Source organism: Chanodichthys erythropterus, chromosome 1 (assembly GCF_024489055.1).
Source record: "Chanodichthys erythropterus isolate Z2021 chromosome 1, ASM2448905v1, whole genome shotgun sequence".
Lineage (NCBI taxonomy): Eukaryota > Metazoa > Chordata > Actinopteri > Cypriniformes > Xenocyprididae > Chanodichthys > Chanodichthys erythropterus.
Genome location: NC_090221.1, coordinates 7,308,377 through 7,332,026, shown reverse-complemented (window position 1 = coordinate 7,332,026; position 23,650 = coordinate 7,308,377). Strand labels below are relative to the sequence as shown.

General features: G+C 39.0%; 1 protein-coding gene across 4 annotated transcripts in view; it reads right to left on the bottom strand.

Annotated features, from left to right (window-relative positions):
- The window catches only part of tenm2a (teneurin transmembrane protein 2a), a 383,777-nt gene that overhangs the window by 55,751 nt on the left and 304,376 nt on the right, over positions 1–23,650 (bottom strand). For all 4 annotated transcript variants that reach the window (XM_067385867.1, XM_067385884.1, XM_067385894.1 and 1 more), the window contains one exon: positions 8,002–8,240. In XM_067385867.1, coding sequence (XP_067241968.1) covers positions 8,002–8,240 — 239 coding nt within the window. The remainder of the gene's footprint in view (positions 1–8,001; positions 8,241–23,650) is intronic.

Here is a 23,650-nt window from a genome sequence, read left to right as displayed (position 1 = left end):
CAGCACAGCATTTAAAATGTCTCCATTTGTGATCTATGAAGAAAAGTTGTTACACCCCTATCATTTATGTTCTTCAAACTTGTGCAACTTTTTCTACATGTATTCATCCCGAACCGTCACGGTTCTGTACATATAGTCAGACAATGAATACAGTCAGTCACAGGCGATCCACACTCCAATCCAGAAGGGGGTGCATGGGGTAATGCAACACTGTTTGCTAACCGAATGAATAAATGAATGAGGTATTTATATTTTAAAAAGAGCAGAAGAAGAAGAGACAATCTATGCACCAACCCAAAACAAGAATGGCGACTCACCATTGGGAAGTTCAGATGGCACGCGAGAGCTTACTGTATATGCTGCGTTTTGAATAATTTTTGTGATGCGCTTCACTAACTTCACAGAAATGAAACCAGGACAGAGGAAAGCAGCATCCTGTTTGTTTTCTTTATTTTAAAACACAATGTGTTTTTATTATTGTGAGTGGATACAACTAAAAATACTTTACAGTTTCAAATGATGTCCTACTCTTCTGTATGACCATAAATGTATTTTAAGTAGTTTCCGCTGTTATAATGAGACAAAATCATTTGGCATTGTGCCGATTTGTGTCATGGAAGCCTCACTACTATAGTCCAGTGATGAAATATGCGTGTTCTGGAAATGGGAAGCCTCAGGTGGCACTTTACTTGCTGTCTCCTCGTGGAAAGGTGAAGTATGCTCTTTTTCGCTTTCTCCCTCATTTTTCTGTGATTTCTTGAAAAAACGTAATCCTGAACTTTGTGCATCCGCCATTGTCACCGCACATTAAAGAACTCTCTCACGCAAATTTTTTTTTTTCATTATTCGATTTATTTTGTACTTTTATAGTACAAGAAATGCTTTTCAGTTTTGTAGCTGATTGTGACCAAATACCTTTTGTTTTTATCATCCCTACAAAAAAAGACCTATGCAAGAGTGAATTCTGTTTACTGCATAGTGCTTAACACACTAAAGGAGGCTGTACTGTACCATCTACCTCAGGGGGGACTGAATTACGATAGGTAGAACAAACTTTAATTTGCACTACTGTCTGTTCAAAATTAATGAAAAGAAACATAGCATTGGGGATTTGTTGTTTTTTTCCTGTTGTACTGAACTTGCATCGAACCGTGACCCCAAAACCAAGGTACGTACTGAACCATGACTTCTGTCTGTTACACCCCTAGTAAATGATGACAGAATTTTTGAGTGAACTATCCCTTTAAAAAAGTGATTGTATTTACTTAATGTCCGTGATGTTCTTGTGCATTATCCACAAGTTTACATTACTCATGAAACAATTTTTTTTTTTCAATAAAAATGTAATAAGTTTGCCTTTGAAATTACTTTTCTGCTGATAAAACAAACAAAACAAAACAAAACAAAAAAACTTGTGGGTTGTGGTAAACAATATGAACAATAATATAACATATAAAATTAATAAAACAATAATATAATAGCTAAACAATCACAATCCAATAAAACATCCTGACAGATACAACAAAGTCCCCTACGCTACATCAGGAAGCATGAAGTTAAAACTGTCTTAGGAATTCAATGTCTTTTGGGTGGAAGTGCGGTGATGTTTATGGATTCTGCCTGACTCCACAGACTGCCCCAACACTGCGGCATGCGGTTAGAGTAAGCGGCTCTGATTACTCAATAGCGCTTCAGACAGCGGTGCGTTATGGATGGAGGTGCACACATCGGCTGGCGTGAAGGTCAACGGCCCAGAGTGGCGATGAGCATTTGAGTCATTGGTGGGCAATGAAGGGAAGTGATGATGCTGCTAAAAATACAGAGAGAAGGGGGTGCAGAGAGAGAGAGAGCAAATTTGTCTTCTGTCTACTTCCATGACACTCACCACACGGCCTGTCTCCACTGATGTATGAGCTGCCTCTGTATCCCCACAACACAGAGGTGACACAGAACTCACGCGCACCCCACACTATCTCCATACCCACGCACAACTTTCCCAGCTCAAGGACACTGATGCGCTCGGAAAATGCACGGTGATCTAGCAGCATGCAGCTCTCTGCATGCTATTTTTCAAAAGCGGACATGTTACTAGAGCAATATAATCTAATCTGTGGGTTCTGGAACTAACTAACTAACTAAATACAAGTAATAATACTTTGTAATAAATAATTTTGTAATACATTTTGCAATAAATAAATTTGTAATTTTAATAATTTAATAAATTATTATTAGTTTAATTTTATATTAATAGTTAAAAAAAATGCATGATAATGCAATCAAAAATATTAATAAATACTAATGTGTTATAATACTAATAATACAAATAATAATGTTTTGTAAAACAATTTTGTACTTTTTATAAACAAACAATATTTTATTTTATTTTATTTTATTTTATTTTATTTTATTTTATTTTATTTTATTTTATTTTATTCATGTGCTAACCTTAAACATTATCCCAACCTGGTTGATAAAAATCTAAGCCCTATGCTTGAACAAAACAATTTTGCACTTTTTATAAACAAACAATATTTTTTATTTTATTTTATTTTATTTTATTTTATTTTATTTTATTTTATTCATGTGCTAACCTTAAACATTGTCCCAACCTGGCTGATAAAAATCTAAGCCCTATGCTTGACCCTCACTCTAAAATCTGATCGTTAATAAGTTCCAGAACCAACAAGGATTTGATTAAAGAAAACTTATCAGCAAGTATGCATAACTTGCCGTCTACGGCGTGTATTTACTGTATATACTGTAGCTCTTTCAGCTGTGTCAGTGTGCCATATAAGTGAGTCGTTGTCTTCCTGTTGCTCGTCTGATGTTATGTTTTTCCTCACCGGGCTCTGAGCCATCCAGACTGCAGCCTGTGGAATCAGCATGTAGCCTGATGGAGTCTAAACCTTGTTATCTCTGTTACACATTCCATCTGCCCCTGTCCGCTCTCCCTCTATCTCCCTCTTCCTCTCTTTGATCACTCTGGGCCAATGAATCAAGCAGTCTTTAGCGCAGACGAGACCGCGAGGGAGCTGCTGAGCGTTTGTCTTCTCCACAACATATGATGACAGACCTGTTTCTCTTTTGCATCAGGACCGCTCACCTGTATCCTAGCAACCCCATCCCTGCTGTAGCAGCCTCACAACACAGGGGCGAGAGTGATGTCATGAATGCATGGAACGAGTCTCTTCTCTATCTTGTTTTGACACTTCTCTTCTCATCCTGTGTCTCATCTCTATTTCTCATTTTGTCTTCTCACTTCAATGCTTCTCTTCTCATTTTGTGTTAATTTGTGTAATTTATTTTCTTTCTCTCAATGTTTTTCTCATTTCACCTCATGTCTGTTTCTTCTGTCTCATCTTGATGCTTCTCGTTTGCTCCTGTTTGTCTCATTCCTTTTCTCATTTTGTTCCATCCCTATTTAATCTCTTTTTGGTCTCAATACTTCTTTTCTTTTCTTTTCTTTTCTTTTCTTTTCTTTTCTTTTCTTTTCTTTTCTTTTCTTTTCTTTTCTTTTCTTTTTTCACCTTGATGTTTTCACCCATTTGGCCTCATATTGTGTTATTTTGTACAATGTCTTTTCCTGGTCATGTCTATTCTCATCTCGCCAGATCTACTCTCTTTTTCCATTCTCATCCTTTTTTTTTTTTTTTTTTAAATCTCATCTAGGGTTGCCAAAATTACTGACTTCAGTGCCAAGTTGGTATTGAAATTGTAAAAATGTGATGATATCAGCATTTCTTAACATAACGTGAACACCTCTGATTGGACATTGTGTTCACATGCTCAACAGATGTCTGTGATTGGCTACAGTGATCAACACATCAAAAAACATGTTGTCAATAGACATATTTGACCCTCTTCGTTGAGTGCTTATACAGATACACACAGGAGCATTTGGAAGCAAGCGTCTATCAACGGATCCCCACATGGGAGCGTAAGAAAGCTGGCATCTATCAGCAGATCCGCTCATAGACGCCTGCTTTCAAATGCTCCCATGTGTATCTGTGTAAGCGCTCGGTGAAGAGTGTCAAAGATATCTATTTACAACATGTTTTTGAAGCGTTGATCATTATAGTCAATCACAGACATATCTGTTAAGCATGTGAACACAATGGCCAATCAGAGGTGTTTAGGAATCTGCTCAACAGCACTCAAAATCTTAGGGGGAAATGATGGTATTGTCAAAAATTTATACATTTCAATACCGACTTGGTACCGAAGAACCGGTACTTTTGATAACCTCATCTCTCGTCTCATCTTAAAGTTTCCCTTCTTGTTTGTGTTATAGTCAGTCTTGTCTCATCTTGTCTGTTCTTGTCTCATCTCTTCTCAATGCTCTCTTCTCTTGTCTTGATTTGATACTTTTCTTCTTCATATTTTGTCTAATTTCAATCCATCTTATTTTGTCTCAACACTTCTCTTAACATTTTATCTCATTTCTCATCTTGAAGACACTACTCTTTGTGTCTCCTCCTCTCTTCTCATCATTTCTCCTCTCTTTTCCTCTCCTCATAGAGAACTGCTCTGCACACCTGTGTGTGTTTGTGTGTGTGTGCATGTGTGAATGTAAGCCATGGGGAGCTGAAATGTGTTAGTACAAGCATCTGTGAGCTCTCCTCTCCTGGTGCTGAATTTGGGCTTTCAGGGGCTATGGTGCCGTTATGGGACAGTTATCCATCCCCAAAGAGAAAGCAGCAAAAAGGAGTCTTTCAGGCCTCCAGTAAAAGATGCGGAAATAAAAATAACTTGTTCTTTCTCTCCCCTGCGCGCTCCTTCCATTCCCAGGGAGATTGGGCAGCTCTCGGCGGACTAGCAGCCACGTCTGTGTTGGGGAAAATGCTGCAGTGGCACATTTATCTGTTTGTGGGGATGTGCTAATATACAAACACACACAAATGTGAAGATGTCCATAAACACACTGTCAGAGAGCTTAACAGGGCCAGTTTCTGGCAGTTAAGACCTTCATCCAATGAATGCTGCTGAGAGTGCAGATAGAATTACCTTCAGTAAAGTAAATACACATTTATTGAATGAAGCCTCTCACTGAAATGAATCCCGTTCAGACCAAAATAAAAGTATGATCTCTGATTTCAAACAATATACAGCCGTTATATGAGTCAAGTCTATTTAATAAGTGTTTGGACACTACTATTGTACTGTTTTACTGTATTTTTGATCAAATAAATGCAGCATTGGTGAGTATAAGACACTACTTCTTTAAAAAAAAAAAAAAAAAAAAATTCTGACACTACTAAAACTTTTAAACGACACTTTCAAATATTACTTCAATGCCCAAACACTTTTTGAGGCCTCTATACTGAAGCATCCTTTTCCTGACTTCAATAACTGGAAATCTATGAAGTTTTATCTGGAGCGGGATAATCGAGCCGAGTTTCAGACAGCACAAAAGACCGTAGAGTACTGAAGGACATGGGAAAGGCAGACGGGTAGTTGAATACACGTACAGCGACGCAGGCAGGAAGAACAAGGGCGTTTGTGCTGACTCCTGCACTTGCTGACTGCCCCATCTGTTGAGCGGGGTCTCCAGAGAGAAGAGGGGCAGCGCGGGTCCGTGTGACACATCTGCCCCTTGCTTGGGGCTTTTAAATAGAGACACAGAGGGGACTGAGGCATCCTGCCAGAGCAAAACTCCCCAGCCCAGGTGTGCTTCTAATAGAGGCCACTGAAAGCCAACCTCTTCCTCTGTGTCCGCTTTTGTCTGTCTATGTGGCTTTGTATCTCTATCCTTGTATCACTTTCTCTCTGATGCTCATTGAGAGTGTACCTTTTCTCATTTTCTCTTGCGTTCTCATGCTGTTCACACCCTCAGTATTAAAGCCATCCAGTGTGAAGAGCGAGGACTCATTTCTGCTCTCCACTGGGGGTCCTTACGATGCTCTGTGAGGTGGGGGGGGGAGGCCATTGCTTCTCCATTACCCAATAACTGACGTTCACATACACTCAACAAAAGATGAAACCAGAGAGGCCTTATTGAAAATATTAACACCCTCAAGCATGTCCTTCACAAGCACAGTGCGGGGTTAAAGACTCATGGCAATGCTTTGCATTTAAAGTGTCCTCCACAATAAGAAGCTGACTTTGTCTTTAGGTTGACATGGATATTCATGGAGTAAACGAGTACATTGTAAATATTTCACAAGTATATGTAGTTTACATAACTAGTAAGCCAAATAATAAAACAACGCAAAATAAATCTGCCTATAAGATTTCACCACAAGCATGGGACTAGATTTGTCCAAAAACACAGATTTGTTGATTAAATCGTTTGAACTGATATAAAGCAGCAATATTCTGCACCAATCAACTGTCTTTTACACTTTGCAATGTAATCAAAACTGAGATGTCTGCTGTACCATAGGAGAAAACAAAGATATAGTGGTAAAACAGGTATTTATGCCTCCAAGTCAAGTAAAAATTTCTGCAAGTAAATATTCTATTTGGCCGCAAAACTATATGTGTACTGTCACTAACGTCATTTAATGCAACATTTTTATTGCAAGAGAGAAATGCACTATAATTTAGACTAAAATATGCATTTTTATCCATCATAAATTGACCCAAAAAATTATTTTTTAAGTGTAATTGTACCATTTTTGCCACAGTGTAGAGAATACATAAAATATTTTATGTTTATTTTTTTTTTAATTTTATTTTAATGAATTAGCCAGTAAAAAAAAAAAAAAAAAAAAAAAAGACTTGTCGGTAAATTACCTCAGAGGTAAAATATGGTAGCTATCTAATCAGCATAGTTAATATAGGGACAGTTTCTAAAAAAGTGCATTAATACCACATAAGCATGAGTAATTTACAGTATTAAGAGTAAAAAAAAAAAAAAAAATTAGATCCAAATAGTGACATGTGATCGATTTAGTTCAAAAACTCACTCTCTTAAAGTTGGCAACCCTGATAAACAGCCTTTTCAAAAGGACATCTAATCTTGTGTCATTTAATCTTGTTTCCACCAATGAATAAAAATTAAATCTCTTGTAATTGCCCATTTATTTCTGGTGGTAACTATATTATTTCAAAATTGTGACTTTATTCTCTATTTATCTCACACTTGCTACTTTATATCTCATAGCAAAACTTTGCATTCCAAATGCATTTTTTTATTTACATGCATTTCTGTATTCTGAAAAAATCTTCAGTGCATGTGCAGTGCCCCAGTCACTGCATTCAGAACTGGAGAAAGCTAAAATGTCACCAGAGCTACCATGAGTATAACTGTCATTTTTGCCTTGATGACATACCTAAAAGGACTGCCCCTTTCAATCTGATCAAAATTTCACTGGGATTGAGCTGAGGAGCTGATTGAGCTGAGGTTCATTTGGATTTTCTGAGGTGTTTAGATGAAGGCTTTTAAATCTGAATCGAGCCATCAATTCGATTACAAATAGACTATTTGGGTGCATGTAAACATAGCTAGTGTGACTCTGTGTCTTGCTTTTAATTTGATTTATCTCCACAATTACTTTTTTTATTTTTTTCACTCTGTGGCAAAAATGGTTTCTGAGTCCTTCTAAGATATACACTGGATAAAGCCAGCTGGGCAGGTTAGATGCATAAAGCACAAGGAAAAACGTTGCTTTTAATAATTCAGATCTTAACAATGTAACTGGTGAGTTCTAGTCACAGATCACCCGCTATGAGTTAGGTAACATTTCTCCATTTCTCCTCAGGCACATTCAATAATGAGCAGCATCTGGATAAAATATGCACACACACACACAATCTAATGATGAATAGCCTACTTAATCTCTATGTGGAATTAAACGATCTTCTTATTGCTATTGCCGAATAACTGTTTGTACAGATATAAGTGTTCATTATAATGCCTATATGAGTCTCTCAAATGATTTTTACAAGTGATTATGCAATAGTATCCTGCGTTACAGTGTCTGCTGTGAAATGGCACGTCACAGTCAATAAAAAACATTGAAAAGCTACAGCCAAAAAAGAGAGAACGAGATGTTTTACCGATGAAGTAGGACAGCAGAATGGCCAGCAGGGCGGCAGCAGCGATCGCGGACAGGGCGGCACATTTCCAGCTGCAGTACTTGGATGGTTTCTTCAGCTTGAAGGCGCTTCTGGAGAAGGTGTTTCTGGGTAGGAGCCGCGGTGGGGGCGAATATACTGTGCCAGAGGTCAAAGGGTAACCCGGTGATGAGCTGCTAAAGAGAGGCGTGGTCCCTGAAGAGGTCTTAAACAGGAAATGCCTGCAGAAAAGAGAAAGATAAATAGCGCTTTTAGTATTTCAAGCACACATGGAAGGTCACATCCATCCCTGGTATCAGACCTCCTCAGCGGCAGCCTCCATTTCATTCTAAGCTTTAAGGTATATGTGTGTGTGTGTGTGTGTGTGTTGAGTTGACCGCTGAGTGTCGCAGGTGATTGCTGGAGGTGAAGGACAGTGTATGCAGCGCCTCAGTGTGGAGCAGTGGACATATGGCACACGAACACACGGCACCGCAGGCCTGTCCCGGCCCACCGAGGGACACTTACACAACAAAGTCACTCAATAATTCAAGAGCCTCCATTTCTTTCAGGTACAACAAAAACATACTGTACAGAGACACGATTCACTGAGATCGTACGCAGCGGCTCGGTTCTCTGGTGCAGGGTTATTTCTGTCGAGCTGATGAAAAGAGAAATATAGACAGGAGGATATTGCTGTGTACTTCACAGAGAGATTAATCATTACAGCATCATAAACGGACTCTTGGCGCAGACAAACAGGACGTGATTTGTTAATATCCAGCCTCGGCACCGAGACTACAGAGAGACAGAACGTATGCACTGATAATCAGCGTTAAGCTAAAATGTGGTTCATAAACCACAAAGTCATGTAACAACAGCCTGGCAGGATTCCACAGAATGCTTTTCATTACGGTTTGCAATTTGAAAGATCTAACAAATGCATCACAAATCACTTTTACCCTTGACTAGCTTTAAAAGTGTACTTTCTGTGAACAGAATTGAAACAGAATTGTTTCCAAAACATTCCTGCTCCACCTGCCTCCCATTGGTTGGACTAACAGCTAATTCTCCCCTAAAAGCTGACACAAATATTTTTTTGGTGCTTTTACATATCCATTTTACAAGAATATATAGAGTGATACGTGATCAATAAATGCTTATACGTTTTGGAAAATATTTGGCTACAGTCAATTTTATTATACTAGTGGTAAAAAAGAAGTTTTTCTTAGTCTATAAAACATAAAATGTAAATAAAGTGTGTACACTGTTCTTTAAATGAAAGCATACAGTGACCACAGGCTCAAGCTCAAAAAGTCAGAAATCATCTTAAAAAAGTGACTTGTCCACTATATTACAAGTCTACTGAAGCCATACAATAGCTCTGTGTGGGGAGAAAAGAAAAAAAAAATACTGAAAAAAAGAAATTACGTCACCCGGAAAGTACGGTCAGAACGGTCTCTCTAGTGTCACACTGGTGTTCTTCCAGTCTCCCTTCAGTGCTTCTCTCATTAGCGGTGATACGTACTAACATAGCCTTAATGCTACAATAGATTATTGATGAAACTTGTACAATTTAGCATTGTACTTAAATAATTTAGCAGTTAATTACTGCTCTGAGCCCCATGCTGGTGTTTCCTGCCCTACAAATGAGGACTTTTGTCTCACACAAAGCCTGGTTGTGCCAGCAGCACGGATGCAGTTTTAAAAGAGATGTAGCATAAAATGGATTAGCTGCAGCCGCGTTGCCATTATGATTAGCGTGGGGTCATGGAGATTGTCGTGTTTTACCAGGTCCCGTTCTCAATTAAGAGCGAATCGAGAGGCTGAGATCTTTAGAGTGGTCAGGTGTCAGCCTAAAAGGTTTGTCTTTGGACCAGCCCCCACACACTACCCCACAGGCACATCCGTCCTTCATACCTCTAACCTACGAGGGTAACGGCCACAGGCTGCTCACTCCTGTGATCTTTAATAGCCTCTTTCCACAAGATGCCTTCCAATATCTCTGGACACGTTCCAGCGGTGGATTCCATTTCCAGAGCTGATTTTTGTTCCGTCGTGCTCCAGCCCTTCCATTACCCCCATCTCTTATCGGCCTATCCCCATACATCCCTCTATCATCCCACACTCACCCATGAATGGACAGACTGAGCCCCCATGGTATCAGGCCTGATGGAGCTACTGGAGTCAGCGGCTAACTAACCCATCACCAAGGGATTTTTAAGCTTTAACCTACAGTGCACCTACGTCTGCTCTATATCTGCTCACAAGAGAAAATGAGCAGATACTACTAAACTGTCAGTTTTGCAATCGGTATTAAACATTTTAGATTTTGAATTACTAAAAATTCAAATTCAACAGTTTGATAAACAAGAAGTTAATATTGACTTCTTTCTGTTTAAACTTACATTTTAGACACAATATGTCCAGTTTGTGGAGTAAAACAAAGAGATAAAACGGACAGTATTGTGTCTAAAATGTAAGTTCTAAATAAAGGAATGGTAAGAGTAGTATGCTAGCATGATATGTCCATTTCATTAAGTCCCTTGTTTTGTTCCTGAATTAATCAGCATTATAAAAAATTTGGTTGAATGTATAATACAATAACTTAATAACAGTCACTTTTTTACTAATGAACAAATCAGTGTTTTTGAATAAATTATTCTCATGAAGAAGGTCACTTGTTTCATTACTGAAAGAGTCAGTGTTTTGATTGTGTAACCTCTCCTGTTAGTATCTTTAACAAGGAGGCCAAAAACCACAGTCTCTAGCGTCGGTTGTTAGAGCACCTCTTGAGTTCAGGAGTGAGGTTTACACACACAGCTCTCACTAGCCTACGTCTGTTACACCTAAACCTCACTCCCATCCGGGTCACGGCACCGACGTAACCCCTCCTGTTCGAACTGCCCGCTCTAAGCGAGACTGGAACTCGGGTCCATCTGCATGAGAGTCAGGTGCTCTAACAAGGAGGATAAAGACCAAGGGGGATAAAGACCAAGGATGCGTCAGTCGCTAGAGCGCTTCTTGAGTTCAGGAGAGTGAGGTAACACACACAGCTCTTACTAGCCTACGTCTGTTACAATTGCATAAATGATTCAACGACTCCACTCATAAAGACAGTCACTTGTCAACTGGTGCAACAATGAAAAAGTCCCATCACTATTGCACAGACTTAAAAATCTGTCTGAAATGCACAAACACAGAAACAATGGAGTAAAACACTGAAAAGTCCCAGACTAGTGCTTGTAGACTGTATATCTGCACTCACAGTGAGGATACCCTTTTAGTTCTCACAATTAATTAGTCCAAAGTTACTGTAGTATCTTATGTTTGTTTCCTTAAAAACAAACAAACAATAATAATAATAATAAAACCTTTCCAAGTCATGACACCATACCCAACAAATTTGTATTCACTCAATCCTATAGGGAAAATAAACCTCAGAAGAAATACAAAAGCAAGAGATAGAGGTCTGTCCTTCACACAAGCCTCTAAGGGAGAGACGGAGAGAGTGAGAGCAGGTTGATAAACGTAATGAATGGTAATAAATGATAATAATGCAGCCGTATAATGAATATAGGCCACATGGAGGATTCCACACGGTGGCTTTACATAACAAAGCTGTTTTTCTCCAGCTGAGGGTGACATCTACACTGCCTTAGGCATCACTGACTCACACACATGCATGCATAACACATATACACAGAAGTGCACAAACACATGCAGAACTTAAGTGGGCATGAACTGGGAGGCTCAGTCAACTGTGGAAAAAAAGAGGAATTTCGCATTTCTTCGAATTTGCACCAGCTCTCTGTAACGTTTTTTCCGCCCTTCTCGCTTCTCCAATTGATGGTGTGAATGCCACAGGTGGCACCTCCACCTCCATGCCTTTATTTGAACCTGCGTCGTCTCCCTTCCGTTCTTCCTGTCAGGTGTGACCGTGCACAAACTGTAAAGGGAAGCTAGCAGGTTACAGGTAGGCAGTAATCAGGCCCGCAATGAGCAGCAGAGTGACAAGAAGTCAGCAGAAGTGCACGTCTAAAAATATAGCTCCGCTTCCTGGGGCCCGCCTCCGTGTCGTTCCTCCGCCATCTGAAGTTGGGCGACTCACAAGGTCAAGTCAGTCACTTAAATGCCAAATCATTTTTACCCACGCAGAAGGTTGCAGCCACTAATTTGCCAGCTGACAGGGGTGACGGAGGGAAATTAATTAAGGTCATTTTGGAGGCGCGTGCGCTCAAGTTGAAGTGTAACTCATAGCTATTGGCTGAATCTCTATTGAAAGCTCATTTCATCTCGGGACAGTGAGGGGAAGCTGAATGCGGATGGAGTGGCTTAATTGCGGAATGAAATTAAAATGCTTGATTTACACGGTGTGCTTAATTGACAGTGATTTATGTCGAGCATTGTTTGGGAGGGAAGCTGGGGGAAGAGTTGAAGCTGAGATGATGGGAAACGTGTGAGAGAGAGAGAGAGAGAGAGAGAGAGAGAGAGAGAGAGAGATGAGGCCAGACCAGGGGGTGGACAGAAAATAAAGAGAGGCCAGATTGAGCCCAAAAAAGGAGTGCTGACAGGGTGAGGTCGTGCAGAGGACAGTCTGGAGACAATGGCAGTTTTGCACTTTTCAAAGTCCACAGGGACTGAGAAACCAGGGACATAATCATCTGAGGGAGGAACATGACTTATTTACAGGGAGACAGGAAGTGAGAGGAGAAGAGAAAGACAGAGAACAACAAGAGAAGGAAAGAAGCCAGATGAAGAGACGGACTGAGACAACAGGGAATGAAATTGAGAAGAGATTAATGAGAAGAGGAGGTGAGATGACAAGAGGAGCAGAGCTGAACTTAGGCAATGTGAAACAAGAATAAATGGGGAAAGGGGAAAGGATACTGATGATGAGATGACAAAAGAGGACACAAAATAAAGAAAGGGGAAGAGATGACAACATTGGAGATAGGATTAGAAAAAAGAAAGACAAGCAGACAAGATGAGGAGAAAAGAGAGAAGAGGAGTCAAAATGAGACAAGGAGACCTGATTATGGAGATGAAATGAAGACAAGAGAGGAGTAATGATGAGAAGAGGTGGTGAGATAAGAGGAGAAGAGCTAAGAGGAGAGGGGCTAAGGCTAGCAAAGATAAGACTAGAGAAGAGGAGATAAAATGAAAGTAAGGAGAGGAGCCAAGAAGAGAAGAACCAAAGAAAGGAGAGGAGATGAGATAAAGACATAGGAGATAGGACAAGAGAAGAGGAAATGGACCAAAAGAACTAAAGGAGAACAGATGAGGAGACAATAGGAGATATAAATGAGTCCAGATGAAAAGAGGAGAAGAGCTGAGGTAAAACGAGGAGAAATGAGACGAGAAAAAATTAAGAGATGACACCGATGATGAAATGAGGAGACGAGACAAAAAGACATGAACCGATAAAAAAGACAAGATGAGATGAGGAGATGGGAGAAAGGACAAAAAAAGAGGATAAAACCGAGGAACAAAAAAAAGATAAGATGAGGCGAGAAAAACAGGAGAGGAAAACAGATGTGGTGAGACAAGGAGACCTGATGAGAGATGAGATGAGATGAGATGAGGAGAGATAGGCAGAGGAAAGAAAAGAAGATAAAATGAGACAAGATAAGATGAGATGACGACCGACCAACAGACTTGATGAGATGGAACAAGGTCAGACAAACAAGACAACATGATAAAAGATGAAGCAAAATGAAGAAAAGGAAAAAAGAAGAGAAGAGAAGAGAAGAGAAGAGAAGAGAAGAGAAGAGAAGAGAAGAGAAGAGAAGAGAAGAGTAGAGGTCAAAAGGAGACAAAGAAAGGAGATAAGCTGAGTTTTTTTCTGCAAGTTCTCTGCAGGCACTGATGAAGTCATTGTTGAGGTCGTGGTGTGTGTTGTGTGCACGAGGTGATTAATGACCATGTGTCATTCAGACAGGTGTGTGTTCTCTCTCTTGCTCTCTCTATGTGTGTGTGTCATTTAGCCCTGTTAAATATGCATTGCTGAAAATGGCCCCTGCCACTCATTAATTTTGACGGCCCCAGAAGATCCCTCATCACCAAACATGTAGTTAGTGTCAAACACCAGTGTTTATTTATTCATTTTTAACTTTCCATTTCCAGATCTATCCCTTATTTAACTGTCTGATCTCAAACTCGCTGCCCACACACCTCTGATTGACACCCTCATTATATACATCACTTCTCCACTTTAAATAACCAACATCAGCACCTATCAAGACATGTAAGTGACCAGCCACGAAATACCTCTCTGTGCATGCTGTAATAGGAGTAAAATAGTTTTTTAACTGCTTTTTTTTTTTTTTTCTCGGAACACCCACATACCAAACCACCCAGCAAGTGAACAGACATACAGTTCACGAAGACAAGTTTCTCCCTGACCTGAACTTCACTTAGTTCAGCTGTTTTTAAACTTTGCTCCTCTCACCATTCTCCTCTTCACCTGTAATCCAACTATGGGTGATGGGTACTCTAAACACCAAAACAAAGGTCTCCAAAAACTTTTCTAATTATCTTTGCTGGGATTGCTGTGCCATATCCAGAATTTGATCTGCGTGCGGCACGAGCAGAGTGAGGGCCCATAAATCTTCAGCGAGCTGCGGGCACCTGTATTCTGATTGGCTCCCGTTAGGATAACAAATTGGCCTCGGAGCGCAGCTGAGAATTTAAATCTGCCCCACACAGATACCTTGGCAACCACTGATGAAGTCTGAGAGAGAAAGAGGGGGGTGGAAGAATAGAAGGAAAGAAAGAAAAGAGGCAGAGAGAAGCAGAGTTTTGAATTGTTCACTTCTCAGCCTGAGCTCAGGAATTCAAACAATTTTCTTTTAGGACAATTTTCCTGCTTTTATTCTCCCTTAAAAGCTGCATTTATGACCTAAAATTGTGCAACAATTCTCCTTCCCTCTTTTTCTGAAAAAAGAAAAAAAAAAGAAAAAAAAAAAGTAAATGATGCACTACATTTGCATGAAGGAAATAGCAGTACTTGCCATAAAATGTGCAATTAAGACCACTCACGATTTAGTATGCGAATAATACCATGGCATCATTAAGGTGCGGTCACATTTATCGCTGTTCAGTGAATTTTTACAGACAAAATCCAGTGATTTCAATAGCATTCCAAGTTATAGAGAATTCTGTGCGATGGGAAAATAAAATTTAAACAATTACGACAAATTGTGAGCACAGCTTTACAGTTGGTGAGATTTGGATCTGAATCCTGCATCCCGTGTACTCTGCCATCTATTGTATGAATTTTATGGGAATAGTAGTGTCTCAAATGGAAGACTTCATGTGTTTTTACTACACTGTATTTATTTTTTATTTGCAATTTTACAAATATTTTACAGTTTTACAGAAGAAAATAGCTTTTTAAATGCACCTTATGTGTTGCTACTAGCTTTAGGAAATTTAGCTACTCCCCTTAGCAGTCAAAAGTATGTGAAATAGGACACATTTTAAGTCAAAGTGGGATTTTCATATTAAATATTGAATAAACTTCCCGAAAATCTAATAAAGCTAGAGACCACAATGTCTTAACCTGGTACCCTTACAGCATCACACCTGGTATAAATGTGAAATGATCTGAAATACAACAAAAGTATGAATGTCTTAAGCGGTTTGTGCTGAAAAGCGTGAGGGAATAAAAAGCATGAGGGGGACTGCAAGTGCTATAATTAAACATTCACAACAATCCTCTTCTGAGGTCAAAAATTACATTGCCCACAACTAATGGAGGTGAAATGATGCAGAATGGATAGTACAGCATCAAATGTAGAAATAACCGCAAAGACATCTGGTTCAAAGAGTTCATGGACCTGTGAATGTGTGCACAGCGTATCACACAACTCAAATTGAATCTCTGATATCTGCACAAACAGACAAATCAAATTCTCTCATGGCTCACGGACCCAAGCTGCACTTTAAGAAGTTGACACAGGACCCCGCTACAAACACACTCGAAAACAAACACCAGCCAGGCCGAAACGACAGCACACACCTCCATAACATCCCCTAGGCTGTGCATGTGAAAGCGCTCCTCATCTTTGGCTCAATTGCGATAGTTCGACCTGCACGGGAATCTAATTTGAGTGTGCACGAGTCTGTATGGAAGGAGAAGAGAGCAGCTTGTGCGTTCTGAGATGAGAGTAAAATAGAAGCAGGCATCAGCTGGTGAAGAGGCTTCACTCTATGATTGGAAATAAGCCTTCACAGGACCGGGCCATCTTCAGTCATTTATGCTGCCGAAAACCGATTCCACCCTCCTTCTTGTTTTCCGATCTCTCCCTCAGCCGAAGCAATCTCTCGGATCCTCCCCCTTTCCCCCCAGCTTGTCTCTCTCCCTTCCTCTACCTGTCTGACAACTGCATATTTTGGCAATCAATCTTCCGGTACTGGCAGCTGTGCAGGCACCTCTCAGAGAAAGGGTTGGTTTTCTACTTTAGCAGGAAAGGTCTGACCTATAAAATAACATCATTTACATAGAGAACACACACAGAGCTGTGTGTTCCTCTCTAAATGGCTCAAGGTGTTCATCTGTAGGGGGAATATTCAGGGTAATCAATCTAAACCCCTTTAAAAGTCATCCACAAACAGAAACAAGCATGACCTCCAATTTCAAGAAGAAAGAAAAAAATCTTTGCTTTTAAACTCACTCTTTCTGAGTCACTAGACCATCAGGATGGTCACACAGAGAGACTCAAGTGTCTCATCTTCATTAGCATCAAGTCATAAACTGATGTGAGAGATTAATGTTGTTTATTGGTAGAAATGTATAGGTGTCTTACGTTGCATGTTACAAGTACTTTTTCAGTAAATCTCATCATAGTCTTATTAGTTATGAGCAGTGGAGTTGTTAGGTGGGGTGGGCTTTTGGAGGTAATGTAGTGAAAACGTTTTGCCACATATAATCTTAAAGGGTTAGTTCACCCTCATGTCGTTCCAAACCCATAAGACCTTCGTTCATCTTTGGAACACAAATTAAGATATTTGTGATGAAATCCAAGAGGTATTTTTATCCTCAATAGAAATGACCACATTCAAGGGCCAGAAAAGTAGCAAAAATATTGTTAAAATAGTAAAACGTGACTACAGTGGTTCGAACTTAATGTTATGAAGCAACGAGAATACTTTTTGTTCGCAAAAACAAATCAAAACAAAAAATAATGACTTTATTCAACAAATTCGTCTCTCCTCTGTCATTCTCCTTTGCTATTTTCATTGCAGCTCTTCCAGGTTCTACGTCAGAACGCCGACGCAGTATTGGCTGATGCCTGTTCACGTGGGCAGCATCATGCATACATGTGAAGATGATGCAGGAGCTGGCCAATACTGAGCCAGCATACAGGGTAGAGAAGAAATTGTTGAATAAAGTCGTTATTTTTGTTTTGTTTTTGTGCACAAAAATGATTCTCATCACTTCATAACATTAAGGTTGAACCACTGTAGTCATGTTGACTATTTTAACAATGTCTTTAGTACCTTTCTATGGGGAATAAAAAAAAATCTAAAATAATCAAAATTGATCTTTAATCAAAAATATCTTAATGTGTGTTCCGCAGATGAACAAAGGTCTTACGGGTGTGGAACGACATGACGGTGAGTAATTAATTACAGAAATTTCAATTTTGGGTGAACTAACCCTTTAAATTTCTTTCTTTCTTTTTTTTTTTTACTTGTATAAAATTCAATAAATTAAATTAAATAAATAAATAAATAAAAAATATTATAAATTCTAAAGTTATAGTTCAACACTGGCAGCTTTTAAAACAACCACACATATTGTCTACACTTATTTAAATGAAAATGCCCTTTAAATAATCAATTTGGAAAATGTTAGAGCCAACCAAAACTAAAACTTTATTTATTTTCTTCTGGATGGGGAGATGATGCCCACCCACCTATAGCCACACCATTGTGAAGAAAAAGAGACATAAAAAAGGACAATAAAGTGGAGAAAAAAAGAGTGACAAGTAAACGGAGAGAAAAAATGTACTGAAGGGAAAATGAACCATTCATTCTGGGAACTCATGTCATTCCCAGCTCTGAACTGACCGTACATTGCATTGTGCACCACACAGTGAAAAAAGGAAGTAACTAAAATAATGCAGACCAAAAGAGACGACCTGAAATTCTCAGGAGCATGGCATTACAGGAGACTGCTGTTGCATCACAAGGCTGGAGATTTTCCTCCAAACTTTCTCTCTTTGGTTTATAAAACTGCAGAGGTGGATTTAGTCAGTGTTTTTCTCCTGTAGAGGGGGAGGAAGGCAGTGTGTGAAAATGCTCTTTCTGTTACTGTTGATACAGAAATAAAAATAGGCCTATTAACTTTGGTGTGTCGGCTTAGTGCTGTGTGACCCAGAGGCGAGGGGAGATGAGCCTCTGCAGACACAAACTCTCCAAGCCTCCATCTCAGCGCACTGATGAACTGAGAGTCTATCTGTCCATGTGGCATTCTGTGCTATTTGACACATCTCTGATCTATTCGGCTACTTTATGTGCTGGATCCCATGTTAAAGGTGCTCTAAGTGATGTCACGCGTTTTTAGGCCAAAACATTTTTTGTCACATACAGCAAACATCTCCTCACTATCCTCTAGCTGCCTGTCCCCTGAACACACTGTCTCTGAAAAAAACAAAAAACACGGTCTCTGTAGTCGCCACAAGCTTCGAAAACGCAAAATAAAAACAAACTGGTGCAGCCTGGACCACGAATCATAATAAACATGCTCCAGCCAATAACCGACAAGAATGATTTTAAATGTGCATTCATGACTGTTTCAGGAAGCACGGAGGGGAGGAGGAGGAGGAGGAGGAGGAGGAGGGAGGGTCTAGCTAGCCTCTGTTTTGTTTGACAACACTTCGAACGTCAACAGGAAGTTACTCCACCCAGGATCACTTAGAGCACCTTTAAACACAATATGACAGCTATTTTTATTTATTTATCAGTTTTTTTTTGCATATTTGATTTTATTTCAAATTACCTTTTATATTCCTAAAGGGGTCATTATTTTCAACCTGAAGTCAACTTATATTAATAGTCAAGGTTTCTTGCACCAACAACATCTTAATTTGGTTTATTTTATTTATTTATTTTTTTTCCTCCCCACCAATCATTTACCCTGACAGTTGTTTGGAGAAACCAAGCAACTGGAAAGTCATTTTAATGAAAGTTAGCAATTTAGGGGCAAAACTGAACTGGAGACCATCAGATATAAAACTGCTGACTGAATGGGGCATCAGAATAGGTTGTTTGCAATCATGTGGTTCTGGTGACACGCAAAATACTGGTGGAGGGCAAGCTGTGAAAATTAGAATGGAAGAGATGGAGAAAAGTCCTTTCTGTGCTGGTTTAGAAAGGTATAAACAGAAAATCACAACATATGTTGGACGTGATCTTTATGTTATAAAGCAACTTTTCCACTGAATTGAAAGACTTTCCTGCCATCGAGGAGGTAGATATAGAGAATGTGAAGCTGCCGTCACGCCGCGTTCAGTTCTAGTCTGGGTTTGTTTATATTGCGCTGCCTTTCTGCTAGGGAAGTTATAGGGCAGTATTTTGATTTTCTGTCACGATTGTGAAAAATGTCGCCATTGTAGGTCATGCTGAATCAAGAATCGCAACAGGAGCTCACATCATCGTTCAGGGGAAAACTGGATGGTGTAATACAATTGCTGCCTTTTATACATGTAAAAACACAGTAAGGGAAGCAGGTTGAGGAGGTGACGGGAAGACGCCGAATCAAATCTAATAATGCCACTGATTTAACCCACTGCATATCACCCAATAAAATAATCACATATAGCTGAGTGTTTTTCAAAGTGTTGTCTTTGTTGTTGAATCGACTTCTGTCAACTTGTTAAACATTTATTTATTTGGACATTTTCTACCATATGATGGCTGAAGCAGCAGCGCGTGACACTCTCATGGTAACCAGATCAACATTGTGAACAGAATACTACAAAACTGAAGTGAAAACACCAAATTATCATTCAGTGCGATAAAATAGCTTCTCTTCCCTGCAAACGATACCATGAAGAATGTGGATATTTAACCAAGTCAAAAAGGTAAGCAGGTATCCATATTCATTTCAGTATCAGCAGATGCAAAATGCTAGTAAAGGTGACAATTTTTAAAGGTAAAAAATTAAATAAGTTATAAAAAAAGGTATAAGTTATATAAACAATATGAACACTTTCTGGGTTCTCGATTTTATCGATTTGAGCAACCATAAACGACGCAAAACATACAAATTTTGATTTTTGATAGGATTCCTATATAGAAAAATCACTCCCTGTCATTTGCAAACAACCTATTAAACAGGCTTTTGCAACTTTATCTACTGTACTACAAAATTAAATTGAGTTTTATGCAGTATTATTTTACAGAACTGGAATAGGGATAAGTAAAATAATAATAATAATAATAATAATAATAAAAATCTTTGAGGACAAAATACAAACATGACACTAATATAATTTGTAAACTCAAAATTGAACGACTTTAATAGTAATATATGGATGCAAATTTTGATATTTAATGTCTATTCTAGGAATATTGTGACATTAAACAATGTTACATTTTGCCTTTTGAGTTTATTCTCAAGACAAAATACCTTTAAACTTGGAAAAACTTAAAAATAGTTTTTAATTTTTTTATTTCAATTAAATATAATAATAAAAAATAAGTGTGTAAGTATATTAAAAATGTTATTATATTTTTTTCGGGCTCTAATCATATTCCATAGTATTTTAAAGGGACAGTTCACCCAAAAATTAAAATTCTGCCATTATTTTAACATTTAGATCATGTCACTCTAATGTCAATATGCTGTTATTTATCGTTTCATTTTTTTTTTTTTTCAGCAAAACAAAAGATCCAAGAACATGGAACAACATGAAGGTGGGTAAATAATGATAGCATTTTGGGTTGAACTGTTTCTTTAACACATACATAACATTTAACATTGAAATAAACAGGCACTTGCATGATTCCACTGAGAAAGCCCACAAACCCGCCTGTTGCCCAGGAATAGTGTGTGTGTGTGTGTGTGATGCTGGGCAATGCCAGCACGGATCCTGGGTGGTCTTCTGGTGCTCCAATCTGTACTCGTGAGTTCTCTCACAACACTTCAAAGCCTCCGCAAATGCAATGAGTAATGCAGTTAATAAATGTGAATATATTGGAAATGAGTTTGTGAATTACACGTGTGTGTGTGTGACAGGTGGCCCATCTGCATTGACAGAACCCCAATTAAAATGCTGCAGTGAGAGGGGCGGGGCCTGCTAGCAGGGAACGGGGAGAGGGGCCAGAGTTTGGGCTGGCTTCCTGGCTTGGTGAGGTTTGGATTGGTGTGGAGAGTGTGGTTCTATCTCAGCAGATGGCAGGCTTAGTGCTGCTGGGTAGTCCTGATGGCTTCAGTACAGGAGCCCATTCTAACACACCTGAGCATCCACAATTCAATGGCGAACGTCGGCCCTTCATTTTAGGATCGGTTCATAATTTTGAGTGCAAATGAGGAAGGATTGTGTGACAATTATCCAGTGCCAGTTAGCTGTCTAAATATTACCCAAGCATAAAGCCAATAGATATTACACACATTGGCAACTTCCAGTGATTTATGACGACAGCGCAGAGAACCGAAGGACAGAATGCAATGTTGGAACCCACTGGAGTTTCCCGACAGGAGTACTTTAAGAAATATCATAATTTGTCACCTGTCAGGGTTAGTGCTTCTTAACACAGCAGAGGTTTAAATTGAAACAACAGGCTTTACGGAGCAATGCTATGGACAGATTAATTTACATTAATTTATGTTTCCATTTATAGTAATTTATAAAATATATTTCATATTTGAATAAAATATGTGATTCATATATACGCACTAAAGGAGATAAAAAGATACAATAAAATATAGTATATATAGGGGATAATCAATGGCTAGCTGTGCATTAAACAAGTTTAAACTGTCACTGATGTTTGAAGAACTAAATTTGAATGGAAGAGTTAAAATGAAAGTTATTTTTGTCAGCTACGACTGTTTAGATCTAGCATTCTGTCTGCTTTAAATAAGACAGATAATGTAGAGCAGTAAGGCTACATTTATTTTTTTGAATTATAACATTTATTTGAATTAATTAATCTTTGGAGAGAGACAGAGAGATAGAGAGAGACATGTGATTGTGAACTACCTGAGTCTGTGCAGCGCTCTCTACTAGCAATGAAGCTGTGAGTTTAATTACTTCAAAAAGAGCAATGTTACCACCTTCTTGCCGAGTAACATAATGTAGCAATTAAAAGTAGCAAAGCTAATTTATTAATAAAAGTCGTGGGGGCAGCGTTGACAAGTTTCTGTGCTCCTGAATGTTTCTGTGTTTCTGTATATATTAAATGTAGGGTAGGCAATTTGTTTTATTAACACTTTTTGTTATACTAGTTGAAACTCTCTTCACATCCTGATAGCAATCAATAATAGAAGTGGTCTAAATATTTAATGTACATATATCTTCTGTGGAGGTCTCAGAACCAAAAAAATTATTTCCTACCTGCCTGTCAACATATGTATTTCCTCACATCCGCGCACCCTGCTCGTGCAGACATCTCACGTCATCAGCGCTTTCTGTAAGGCTATCCAGAGTTGTAGACAGACAGTCACCTAGCGCCGCAAACAAACAGCAGCCGCATTTTACCGCAGTTCCTTCTGAACCAAAACAACAGGTTTATGCTGTGTTTACGCCGTGTCATAGCCGTGATTACAAGTCTGCAACCTGTGACATTCATGGAGCTGTTCATGTCCTCAGACCGCAGATTTATGTGTTTAACATAAATGCGTTGTCAATGTTGAAATTAATCTGCAACAGTCAGGTGGTACAAGTAAGAGTTCTGTCATGACAACTCTCGGAGTGTTTGCATGGTAATGGATATGACAATGTAGATATATTTGGTCTTGGCGGAACAGATCTGCTACGCTGCTGCTGCTTTATTGCTGCTGCTGCTGTAGAGCAAGTACGGGACATGCTACTGCCAATACATGACACGCTGCTGTGAGCAAGTAAGACATGCTGCTGCTGTACAATATAGCATACATGAATAACCGTAGCAGATCTATACAGGTGGAGCTGGGGAAGGTGGAGGGTTTCTGAAGCACGCTGCGCTGCTAAGCAATGCCAACTCATGTATTTAAAGATTAAGCACGCAAGCTCATTGGCTACTAATACAGCAGAAAGCAATCATCTGTGACCTATAGATAATGATGCGATAATTAGCAGGTTGTGTTAAAGGACCTATTAACCTGCCCATTAGAGTTTCATGCCAGAACTTTGTACTTCTGTAAGGTGTTTACATTCATTATTATTGTAATGTTATGTGTTAATTTAACAGTGTCTCTCTTCTCATGACACTTTGCAGTCTATGCTGTGTGTGTTGTGTTTTGAAGGAGGCGTGGCTTTGGAGACACTCTAAAGGGAGGGTGGGATTTTATGCTTTCAAAGCAAGCTTGCTATTGCTAGCCTCTCTGAAATTGCCTACCCTAACTGGAAATATATAAATAATGAAATAAATTAAGAGATGTAGCATTCATTAAAATTCAGTGAAATGTGAAAACTAATTAAATATGAAACAGACTGTA